This window comes from Staurois parvus, unplaced genomic scaffold (genome assembly GCF_062004578.1).
Source record: "Staurois parvus isolate SC_StPar_1 unplaced genomic scaffold, SC_StPar_1.0 ptg000525l, whole genome shotgun sequence".
In the NCBI taxonomy this organism is placed as follows: Eukaryota; Metazoa; Chordata; class Amphibia; order Anura; family Ranidae; genus Staurois; species Staurois parvus.
Genome location: NW_028318321.1, coordinates 9,993,986 through 10,006,214, shown reverse-complemented (window position 1 = coordinate 10,006,214; position 12,229 = coordinate 9,993,986). Strand labels below are relative to the sequence as shown.

Below are 12,229 nucleotides of genomic sequence, written 5' to 3'. Positions count from 1 at the left end.
TTTCAGTACCTTTTACAGTACAATAAGTTTTAAATATATGTTCTTTTCTTAAGGGAAAGGTCTTCTTGGAAGAGGATAAGGAACAAAAGATGAATCTGATCAATCAAGCATTTGCCTGGATTCATCCTTTCTATTCAGAGAGTAAGAGCTTCCTTAAAGTGTTGGCTGAGGCAGGGCCCTCTTCATGTGACGGTCAGCAATCAGTGACTGTGGAATACTTCATCAATAAAAACAAGCTGGATCCTAACTCTGACCACCAGTCCTTCTTCTACATTGTGAGTATTTTCTCCTCAGACAAACCATTTTACAAGCCATTACTGCCAGACTACAATGTGGCAGTATTCCAGTTACACACTTAGGCCCTCATTTCTTTTATTATTATTATTTATTTTTATTTGGTTCTGTATATAAAATAGAAAAAAAAATATCAAGATTCCCACCGTCCCAAAATAACACCACTAACCAAAGTAAAATGATCAGATGTCACCAGCACTCCATTGAAAACATATATGTTCATTAATTGGTGCAATGTCACTAATTAATGAGCGGATAGGTTTTAATTGTTCAAGTGGTGACTGGCCCTATTTTTGAAGTGTATAAAAACCCGTATTTCTGTTTGGCAGAGGCACTGTTGGCAGAGGCACCCAGTAGGGGTGACAGGTGGTCCATCACACAACATTTCAGGGCCGCACAGTGTCCCTTCCTCAAGGCAAAAAAGTGACAACTTGCAATGCAATGAAACATGTATATACTGTATACATACGTGAACCTGCAGAAGCAGATACCCATTTCTAGTGATGTCAAAGTGAAATAGATTATAATAGGTCAAATTGCACATTTTCCCTCTAGTTGGTGATTCCTCTCACAGGGCTCGATCCTCCTCTTGTAACAATAACTCATAGGGAGTATCTGTCTCTTTCAATTTACTACCATAGTAGAGTTTTGTTGGTTTAACACTGCAACCAACAGGTGGTCTGGAGCATGGCCAAAAAAGAGGAATCATCAACTAGAAAAAAATGTGCAATTTGACCTATTATAATCTATGGGTCAACTTATGGAAGTGAGGGTCCATCTTTAATATCACCAGTGTGGCGGTGGTACAACCCTCTAAAAGGGTTACCGCAAAAAACCTGGGTTCACTTACCCATCGGCAGAATAACATTTATATGAATTTATGTTCTAAGTGGAAGATACTTTAACAAGACTGCTTTGTGATTTTAAGTTTGATGATTAGTGATTTATCACTTTTTTAGCAATATATATTCTGTTTTGGCTATTTTTTAATAATGTTGGAGTAGCGCACCGCTGTACATTTTTTGGGTTATTTGTTTGTGAAGAACACACAATATTGGTGATTTGCAGCAGCTTCAGTTTGTTTATTCACAAAATCACAAGTGGCAGCGCACAATTTATATTTCAGGTTCTCTCGGTGTACCTGTCACCACAGCCATCAGTGCGGCCTATCAGTGTACCTGTCACCACAGCATTCCATGAAGGCTAATCAGTGTACCTGTCACAACAGCCATCAGTGCAGGCTAATCAGTGTGCCCATCATAGAGCCACCATCACTGCCGTCCATCTGCAGTGTACCTGTCATACAGCCGCAATCAGCAATCTACCTGTCTAGGTATCACCAGAGCTGCCATGTCCTAACAAATGTTATACTAGTAAGGCGACATTTCAAATCCTCATTATGATAGATGAAAGCAACAGGGAGCTCTCATCATCCTATTCAGATTCAGACTATGAACCCATCAAAAATAGTGCATCAGTGACCAAATGGAAAGAGGAAACGGTCCCTCCTAAAAGGATAAGGTGCTCTGAAGACCAGGCAACCACCAGCAGTGCCATACACCCTAAATGATGAATCACCAAACACCAACGGTACTAGACCACTGAATGAAAAGCCTAGTATTGAAGTATCACATCAAACCCCAAGAATTAGGTCCCAAACATATCTCCCAGAGGATTTTTCCCTGACAACCTACTTCAGTTTATTGTGGACTAGACCAATCTTTTTGCTCAGCAATATATCTCAAACAATCCCAATTCATGCTATGCCAGTCTATTTCAATGGAGACGTCTCACAGTGGAGGAGTTTAAATTATTTTTGGGCCTCACAATTAACATGAGGCTTACAAAAAAACCTAATTACATGCTTACTGGTATACCCACCCCATCCATCACATGCCCATTTATGCAGCTGTAATGTCCAGGTCACACTTTGACATCACGTGCTTCCTTCATTTCAGGGACAATACATAGTGCCCCCCCCCCCCCAAATCAGCCTGACTATGACAAACTCTACAAAATTTGCCCAATAATTAATTATTTTTCCAAGAGATTTGTTGAACTGTATGTCCCTGACCAAAACATCTGTGCAGATGAATCCCTTTGTCCACTTTATTGTCTGGCTAGGAATTAAGCAACACATTCACAGTAAAAGGACCAGGTATGGATTGAAGCTCAATAGGCTCCGTGAAAAAGCCATGGGATATGTGCATGCCTTTCCGCGTGTACGAAGGCAAAGATTCCCAACTCCAGCTGCCTGAGTGCCCAACCTACATTAGCACAAGTAGAAAAATTGTCTGGGACCTGGCTTTTCCACTATTCTAAAAGGGGTATCACATCTACCTAGATAATTATTACAGAAGTCTGCCCTTTTACACCTCTTGTACCACTAGGAAACCTTGGCCTGCGGTACCACCCGAAAAAACAGGAAGGGCTCCCACAAAGTCAAGTGACCACAAGGCTACAAAGGGGAGAATTTGCGAGTCTGAGGAATGAGAAGGTGTTGGCCGTGAAGTGGAAGAATAAGAGAGATGTGTACGTCCTGTCCACCATCCACTATGACACCTCGGTGCAAATTCACAGAAGACATGATTCCATCCAAAAATGTTGAGGCTATCCATGATTATAGTCGGTTCATGGGGTGAATTTAAACGCTCAGATGGTATACCCCTATTTATCAGCAAGTACGTCCCTACATATACCCTACTGGTATAAAAAAGTTGCACTTTACTTTTTCCATTTGGCTATTTCTAATGCATATGTCACTCGTCACAAGTCCAAGCGAAGACCCACCACCTTGCTCAAATTTATAGAAAATGTAATCACTGCTCTGATCTATCAGCATGGATCTCCACGAAAAAGCATTTGCACTGATTCTGTGAGCACCATTTTCCTGAGAACATTCCATCCACGGAAGCAGACTGAAGATGCCAAAAATATGTTAGATATGCAGCAGAGAGGAAGTTAGGAGAAACACCAGTTTTCATTGTCCCCAATGTCTCTTCTCTTCCAACTGGGCCTACTCATTGGAGACTGCTTCTAACATTACCACATCACTAAATTATTAGTTATAGTGCACAGATTTCTAATAACCTGCCATTTCCCCATTTTTAATATCAGTGCTGAACATTTGCCTGCTGCCTTTCACCTTAACTGACTCTGCCAGCCATCTGGATTGTTTATGAACCACGTTTCTGCCTTTCACCTGAACTGACCCTGGCCTGTTTATTGACAATACCTCTGCCTGCTGTCTGGATTGCCTATCAACCACATCTCTGCCTTCCACCTAAATAGATCTCGGCCTGTTAATCAACCATGTTTTTGGCCTGCCGCTTGGACTAGTCTTTTGCTCTGCTACTGTAGCAGTGGGATTCAAGATAACACAGGGGTCCCACATATGTGAGGAGCTTCAGAGTAGTGTTCCAAGCAGAGAAAACAAGTTTTTGGTCTTCTCTGGGTTTTGTAATTCCTGGATCAGGGTCTGGAGTCCAGAGGCTTCAAAGAGATTTGGGTGAGAAGAAGCCTCTACCCTGTGCCCAGGTCTTACCTGATCAAGGCTGTAAGCCTGATATTCCTGCCTGCTGCCTGGACAGTACTTTGACTGTGCTGACCATATCTCTGCCTCTGCCTGTAATGACCCAGGACATTTTATGGACCATGCTCCTGCCTGCTACCTGGATATCAGCCTGCTGCCTGTACTGACCCTGGCCTGTTTATGGACCATATTCCCGACTGCTGCCTTGGATAATTCCTTTGGCTGTTGCTGACCACATCTCTACTTGCTTCCTGGATCAATGCTGTCCCCTGCAGACAACTGCTCTTCTAAAACCAAAGGTAATCTTTTGTTTACTCTTTGTTTAGCTAGGCTGTAAACAAAAACACAATTTACGCATATGATATCGCCATACTCGGGAGTAGCAGAATACATTTTGTGGTGTAATTCTTGGTATGTGCATGCTGTGTGTTAGAAATATCTTATAAATTGACAACTTTGTCTAAAAAAAAAAAAATAAAATAAAAAATAATAATTTCATTTTCTTTGTGGTAAAGTTGTGTAAAAAAAATTACATGTTCAAAAGACGCATTATGCCTCACAGAATATACATTGGGCTGTTTGCTTTCCAAAATGTGGTCATTTTGTGGGTGATTCCACTGTCCTGGTGCTCTAGGGCCTTAAAAAATGTGATAGGTAGTCAGGAAATTAGATGTGTAATTTATTTCCTAGACCATCTGCTGTTGCCACTTGGATGTTGGGCCTCTGTATATGGCCAGGTTGTGGAAAAGACTCACACATGTGGTATCGCAAAACTCAGGAGGAGTAGCAGAATGTATTTTGGGGTGTAATTCTTGGTATTTACATGCTACGTGTTAGAAAAAAAAAGCGTTTTCATTTTCTTTCCACATTTTCCAAAATAACTTGTGGAAAATCATGCCATGTTCAAAGGACTCCTTATGCCTGAAAGAAAATATATTGTGCCCCTAGAACACCTGAAGGTGCCACCCTATAACGGAGATGGCACAGAACCAAAATATTCTGCTTAAAACACTGTAGCCATATCCCTCTCATCCTGGAGCAACAATCTTGAGAGAAACACCATCTGGCCCACCAAATAATATTTGTTTAGGTCTGGAAGTACCAAAGTTCCTGTAGTGATTTGATATGGAATATTTTAACTTGCCAAAGAACAATCTTGGTTTTACTAGGGAGTTTCTAAGTACATTTTAGAAGATTTCTCCTGCCTAAAAAGGATAGGGGGTAGTTTTTCCAAGTCAAAAGTATTGGTTGCAGAAAAATGAGTAGGGGGACAAGGTTAAGGGTGATGAGGTCTGTCAACTTACCTACTGAAGTTCCACGGTCACTGCTTCCCTTGCCTCTGGGTCTAGCAGGAGAATATGAGATTTTTCCCAGTTTACCTTTAAACCAGAGTACACAGTGAATTGACTAAGACTGCGTAGCACTGCTTGTACCGAGGGTTCTGGGTCATGGAGTAAAAGGAGAAGGTCTTCAAATGCTTCAATGCTGCTAATGCATAGGCCCACAACATCAGGAGATGTAAAAAGGGCTACTGCTAGAGGTTCTATCACAAGTGCAAACAGACCTGGAGACAGAGGCCCCCCCGATGGTTAAAAAAGAGTATGAAAGACATACTAATTTTAAAGCAGAACTAAACCCATTTTAACGGTTTCCCAAAACAGTTACAGTGGGGCAAAAAAGTATTTAGTCAGCCACCAATTGTGCAAGTTCTCCCACTTAAAAAAGATGAGAGAGGCCTGTAATTTGCATCATAGGTAGACCTCAACTATGAGAGACAAAATGAGAAAAAAAATCCAGACAATCACATTGGCTGATTTGGAAAGAATTTATTTGCAAATTATGGTGGAAAATAAGTATTTGGTCACCTACAAACAAGCAAAATTTCTGGCTCTCACAGACCTGTACCTTCTTCTTTACCAGGCTCCTCTGTCCTGTACTCGTTACCTGTATCAATGGCACCTGTTTGAACTTGTTATCAGTATAAAAGACACCTGTCCACAACCTCAAACAGTCACACTCCAAACTCCACTATGGTGAAGATCAAAGAGCTGTCAAAGGACACCAGAAACAAAATTGTAGACCTGCACCAGGCTGCAAAGACTGAATCTGCAATATGCAAGCAGCTTGGTGTGAACAAATCAACTGTGGGAGCAATAATTAGAAAATGGAAGTCATACAAGACCACTGATAATCTCCCTCGATCTTGGGCTCCATGCAAGATCTCACCCCGTGGGGTCAAAATGATCACAAGAACGGTGAGCAAAAATCCCAGGAACACACGGGGGGACCTAGTGAATGACCTGCAGAGAGCTGGGACCAACGTAACAAAGGCTACCATCAGTAACACACTACACCGCCAGGGACTCAGATCCTGCAGTGCCAGACGTGCCCCCTGCTTAAGCCAGTACATGTCCGGGCCCGTCTGAAGTTTGCTAGAGAGCATTTGGATGATCCAGAAGAGGATTGGGAGAATGTCATATGGTCAGATGAAACCAAAATAGAACTGTTTGGTAGAAACAACTCATTGTGTTTGGAGGAGAGAGAATGCTGAGTTGCATCCAAAGAACACCATACCTACTGTGAAGCATGGGGGTGGCAACATCATGCTTTGGGGCTGTTTCTCCGCAACGGGACCAGGACGACTGATCCATGTACAGGACAGAATGAATGGGGCCATGTATCGTGAGATTTTGAGTGCAAACCTCCTTCCAACAGCAAGGGCATTGAAGATGAAACGTGGCTGGGTCTTCCAACATGACAATGATCCAAAACATACCTTCCGGGCAACGAAGGAGTGGCTTCGTAAGAAGCATTTCAAGGTCCTGGAGTGGACTAGCCAGTCTCCAGATCTCAACCCCATAGAAAACCTTTGGAGGTAGTTAAAAGTCTGTGTTGCCCAGCGACAGCCCCAAAACATCACTGCTCTAGAGGAGATCTGCATGGAGGAATGGGCCAACATACCAGCAACAGTGTGTGCCACCCTTGTGAAGACTTACAGGGAACTTTTGACCTCTGTCATTGCCAACAAAGGATATATAACAAAGTATTGAGATGAACTTTTGATGTTGACCAAATACTTATTTTCCACCATAATTTGCTAATAAATTATTTCCAAATCAGCCAATGTGATTGTCTGGATTTTTGTTTCTCATTTTGTCTCTCATAGTTGAGGTCTACCTATGATGCCAATTACAGGCCTCTCTCATCTTTTTAAGTGGGAGAACTTGCACAATTGGTGGCTGACTAAATACTTTTTTGCCCCACTGTACATTGAAGACATGCTGTGAATGATAGCTGTCACATTTGCTGTTGCTATTAGCTGAACAGTCAAGCCATCAAATGGTACCAAGGCAACTGCGGATCAAACAAAGGCTAAGATGGCTGCTTCTTTGCCTGTAAAGGATAGGAGGGTTTAGTTTTGCTTTAGGAGCAGTACTCAGGATAGCATAAATTGGTGAAATCTATGATAGGAATAATGGCCCAAAACTACTAAAGTAGTTGGATACCTGTTTCCAGGCAATGTTCATACAGCGATTGCCAATTATTTAGGCCCTCCTTATGTTTATGATGAACTACAGGGGAATATCTCAGTACACAGTTGAAATATATATATGGGCTGTGTGTCCTACCAAAGAATATTTTTTCTGTCCATCCATTCCTGAGCTTAATATAACTCTGCCAGACAGCACAGCCGAGCGGATGACACCACTTTCTCTGTTGCACTTTTAAGCAGAGAAATGAACACAGCGGTGTCGTCCACACCCCCGGCTCTGATTTCTTTTCCTATCTGCATATTTCCATACAGCACATATGATGGCTCTAGGTCCTGTCTCTCCCCCTTCCAGTCTGAGTCCTGTTGTACAGTGGATTCAGGTACATGTACTGTACTGGTTGCCTTTAAAAATGTATTTTCATGTTTTATTCATTAATACAGAGCTTCACTAATTTGTCTTTTACATCTGCCTGGAGTTTAGATTTAAGGCTTTTAGTGCTTGAAAACAATCCAGAAATGTCTCACAAGTGCTTCCTTTTATGATGTGTATAATGAGCAAACTAACTGTTTTTATGATCTCCTAGTTAATGTCAAAACAAGGAATTGTGTCCCTTGGAGAATATAAGCTGGACATTACAGAAAAGCCCGCTGCCTCTGGTGAGTTTGTGAGTACGTTATGGGGTACCTAACCTGCCATATCTCATTCCTGGGCAGCATGCTGGAGGCAACCTCCTTCATTTGTTCTTGGAGATTGGCAGTTGTTAGGCAACAGACCTCCAAATGTTGAAGCAGCAATGGGGGAAGATTGGTAGTGCCTTATTGCCTAAAGGGGTAACACAACTCTCCTACTCTCCGCCATGGGCTTTGCACAAGGGCACTGGACTGAAAATGTAATCCTCTAGCCAGGGTCAGACTCACAACTCATGGGGCCCCCGGGCAATAGGGGATCATGGGGCCCCTGTGTCCTTGCCCACACTCAAAAAAAGCCTATAAAAGGTACCAGGGGCATTTCATGGGGCCCCTACTGACCCCGGGCCCTCGGGCAGTGCCCGAGTGCTCGAATGGTCAGTCCGCCCCTGCCTTTAGCTGATCAAGGATGGAGTTAGCCTGGGGTGAGGCTTTTTGCAAAGTGCAGCAGTTAACCAGTGTGTTGAGATGTTCTCCGCTGATCATCTCTGTTTCATAAACCACTAATAATCTGAGATCAGCAACAATTCTCAAGATCGCCTCAGATCTCAGTTTCATAAACGGACTCCATAGTTCCTAGCTATGATTCCACAGACCCAAAGCTTTCAGTGTTTCCACACCTTCTGCACTATTCTCTATAACATAAAATTAGCCTTCAATAGGGAAAGTGTGTCTGCCTTTCAAGGGTTTGCAGACCTGGAAATGTGAACACAGCAATCTTGTCACTGGAGTTTTACTCAAAATAGATATTTTAGTAGATTCTAAAGCACCTTACAATGTTTAATCATATGGGAACATATGTTGGTGATATACAGTATCTGCACCTGATTACCTGGGTCTGCACACTTGCTGTGGCCATTATAAGGGGCTTCTTCTCCCGTCTGTATTTGTTTGTTTTATGGTGTTCAGAATGCAACAAAACATGTTAGAACACACAAAGGAGGACATGAACTCCCAAAATTCCTTGATGCTCATTTGGGAATACTGTATATGGTAAAGAGGACTCACTTTTGAAGTATCCAATACATATAAGAAGTCAGAGGTTGACACAGCCCATGAGGTTTGACCTTAAACTAAAAAATATCACTTATAGGTAGACTGACCCTCTGACATTTCATGTATGTGTTGCATTTTCCTTATTCCTGCAGAGCTACATGGAACATTAACCCTAAGATTCAGCAAAGTGATTGAGTTGTTTCCGAAAGCCACCATTCTCGTTTTCACTGTTCTGCTAAATGGAGATATTGCAGCAAGTAGGACAAAGTTTGAAGTGCCAATATGTTCAAACAATAAGGTAAGAAAATTAATTTATACTGTTTTTATGTTTTATAAACAATTAAAAATGTAGTCAAGAGGATTGCTCCCTGAAGCCCTCTAGTAGCTGGATACTTACTTTATGAGTTGCATTATTTTTTATTCTGCATAAAAGACCTTGAAAATATAGCTTAATCTGTAGTGACTTTTGGGGGACTATTCCTTAACCACTTGCCTACCAGGCACTTATACCCCCTTCCTTACCAGGCCAATTTTCAGCTTTCAGCGCTGCCGCACTTTGATTGACAATTGCGCGAGCATGCAACATTGTACCCATATGAAATTTTGATCATTTTTTTCTCACAAATAGAGCTTTCTTTTGGTGGTATTTAATCAGCACTGGGCGCTTTACTTTTTGCGCTATAAATAAAAAAAGTGCAAAAAATTTGAAAAAAAAAAGTTTATTTGTTTCTTTTATAAAATTTTTCAAACAGGTATTTTTTCTCCTTCACTAATGTGCGTTGATGAGGCAGCACTGATGGGCACTGATAGGCGGCACTAAAGGGCACTGATAGGCAGTACTAATGGGGTGGCACGGATAGGCGGCACTGATAGACAGCACTAATTAGGGGTCACGGATAGGCGGCACTGATATGCAGCACTGATAGGCGGCACTGATAGGTGACACTGATTATGGGTACTGATAGACGGCACTGACTGGCATCACTGCTGGGCACTGACTGGCGGCACTGACTGGCACAACCCCTGGGCACTGACTGGTGGCACTGACTGGCAGCACTGCTGGGCTGCACTGGTGGGTGGCACTGGTGGGCAGCACTGGTGGGTGGGCACAGGTGGGTGGCACTGGTTGGCACAGGTGGGTGGCACTAGTGGGCACAGGTGGGTGGGCACAGGTGGGTGGCACTGCTGGGCACATGTAGGTGGCACTTCTGGGCACAGGTAGGTGGCACTGCAGAGTGGCACAGGTGGGTGCACTGCTGGGCACAGGTGGGGGCACTGCTGGGCACAGGTGGGTGCACTGCTGGGCACGGGTGGGCGGAGCTAGTGGGCGCACTGCTGGGCGGAACTTGCGGGTGGCACTGCTGGGCACCGATCATCAGGGCACTGATCATCAGTGCCCTGATGATCGGTGCCGATCCCCGCTCTGACAACTGCCGGTACTTGCATTTCCCTGTGATCAGCGTGTCATTGGACACCGCTGATCACGTGGTAAAAGGCCGCTGTGATTGGTCTTTTACCACATCACGTGATCAGCTGTGTCCGTAGGACACAGCGATCACGGAGATCGCCGGGTGCGCGCCCCCTGGGGCGCGCAGGAGAGCGCGTTCTGGGAGGACGTCATATGACGTCCACCCAGAACTGGCCGGCCACGGTGAAGCCGTCATTCGGCTATGCGCGGTCGGCAAGAGGTTAAAAATATGATTTTATTTCAACAGTAAGAAGCCTAGCTGTCTGTGAGGGGTTAACCTTTCTTGGTTAGAATTCAAGTGACCTTCTAGAACCACACACACAATGAGTGGAAGAGACTTGTTCCAGAGACAATATGCTATTTGAATCTCTACAGGTGATCAAACAAAGTCCCAGAAAGATAATGGTGGGATCTGATGTTGGTTACTCTAAGATCTGGCAAAAGTATGTTTTCTAAACAATTGCCATTATCTGTTGAAAATTAGGAGATTTCACCTGCAAGAAAGTTAATTATAAAGTCAAATACCACTGTTGGACTTCCAAACAGTGAGTCATCACACCTGACCAAAATGACAATGGTGAGAGGAGACTTGTAGGTCTGAGAAGATTAAATAAAACCTTGGAGAGTGTGATGAGCCAACAAACTTCTCCAACTGTCACTATTATCCACTAAGGTTACAAGTATAACTGATTGTTTACCCTAACTCCTACACAATGGACAGGTAAACAGAGGGTTTCCTACTCATGGGAACTTCTTTTCTAAAATGAAAAGGTTAAAATTAGGGCATATAAAGCTAAGAACTGGATATATCTACCCACAGAGACATTACCAATAAGCATATTATCAATGGGATGTTATAAAGAGTATGTTTCCACACACAAAAATATATTCAGCAGAGTTGGGGATTGCATACCACTAAATTAAGTATGAAATGGTGAAAAGTAAGATATTTTGTGAATTGGTATCAGTTGTATGTTTCCATCAGAAAGCAAATGTTTCACACAAGTTTGAATCTCAGGGAAATGAAAAACTGAATGCACATATATCTTTCTATGGTTCTTATCCAAGAATGAGTAGTAAAATCAACTATATTTGGATAAGACATATATATAATACCTAAAGTTACCTTGGTTTCCAATCAAGGCATGAGTCATCATTAATACTCAAATTGTTTCGTGATCCCTGACTGCCCCCCAGTGGACAGGTGAGAGATATCTTATGTACACACACTTTTCGACCGGCCAATCAAAAAGCCTGTTGGGAGGGTCTTTTAAAACAAAGGTTTGGATGGTATAAAAAAGCCATGCACCTCACATAAAGATCATGCTAAAAAGAAAAAAAAAGATAAAGAAAAACCAACCGACAAGCTGAAGAAATCTGACGAGGCTGAAATCTATCCCATCTGAAGAACTTAAAGATCTTCTAATACTATTTCTCAATCTTTTAAAACTTCTACTTCTCCTAAACCTCTGAACTTCTACACTCCTACAATTTTTCTCAACACTACAACCTATTGCACCTCTCTTGCATCTCTCACTTGCTCCCTGCGGCCATTCTTCTGAAGGAGTTCAGCTGCCAACTGGACCCGCTGGGGAGGCGTCATAATCCAGGTTCTGGGTGTGGTGAGACTGCTAAGAGTTGATATTGTATTTTATATTTCCTCTCTTGCATAGATTGATAGTAATTGTATTGGGTGTTTAGGATATATATATAGATAGATACATAATTATTACTGCTAAAAATTATTTGATTTGATATT

General features: G+C 42.6%; 1 protein-coding gene across 1 annotated transcript in view; it reads left to right on the top strand.

Annotated features, from left to right (window-relative positions):
• LOC149451735 (alpha-2-macroglobulin-like protein 1) overlaps nt 1-12,229 on the top strand; it is a 222,347-nt gene that overhangs the window by 106,246 nt on the left and 103,872 nt on the right. Inside the window, exons 12-14 of the mRNA XM_089690237.1 lie at nt 54-275; nt 7,904-7,976; nt 9,155-9,300. Coding sequence (XP_089546363.1) covers nt 54-275; nt 7,904-7,976; nt 9,155-9,300 — 441 coding nt within the window. The remainder of the gene's footprint in view (nt 1-53; nt 276-7,903; nt 7,977-9,154; nt 9,301-12,229) is intronic.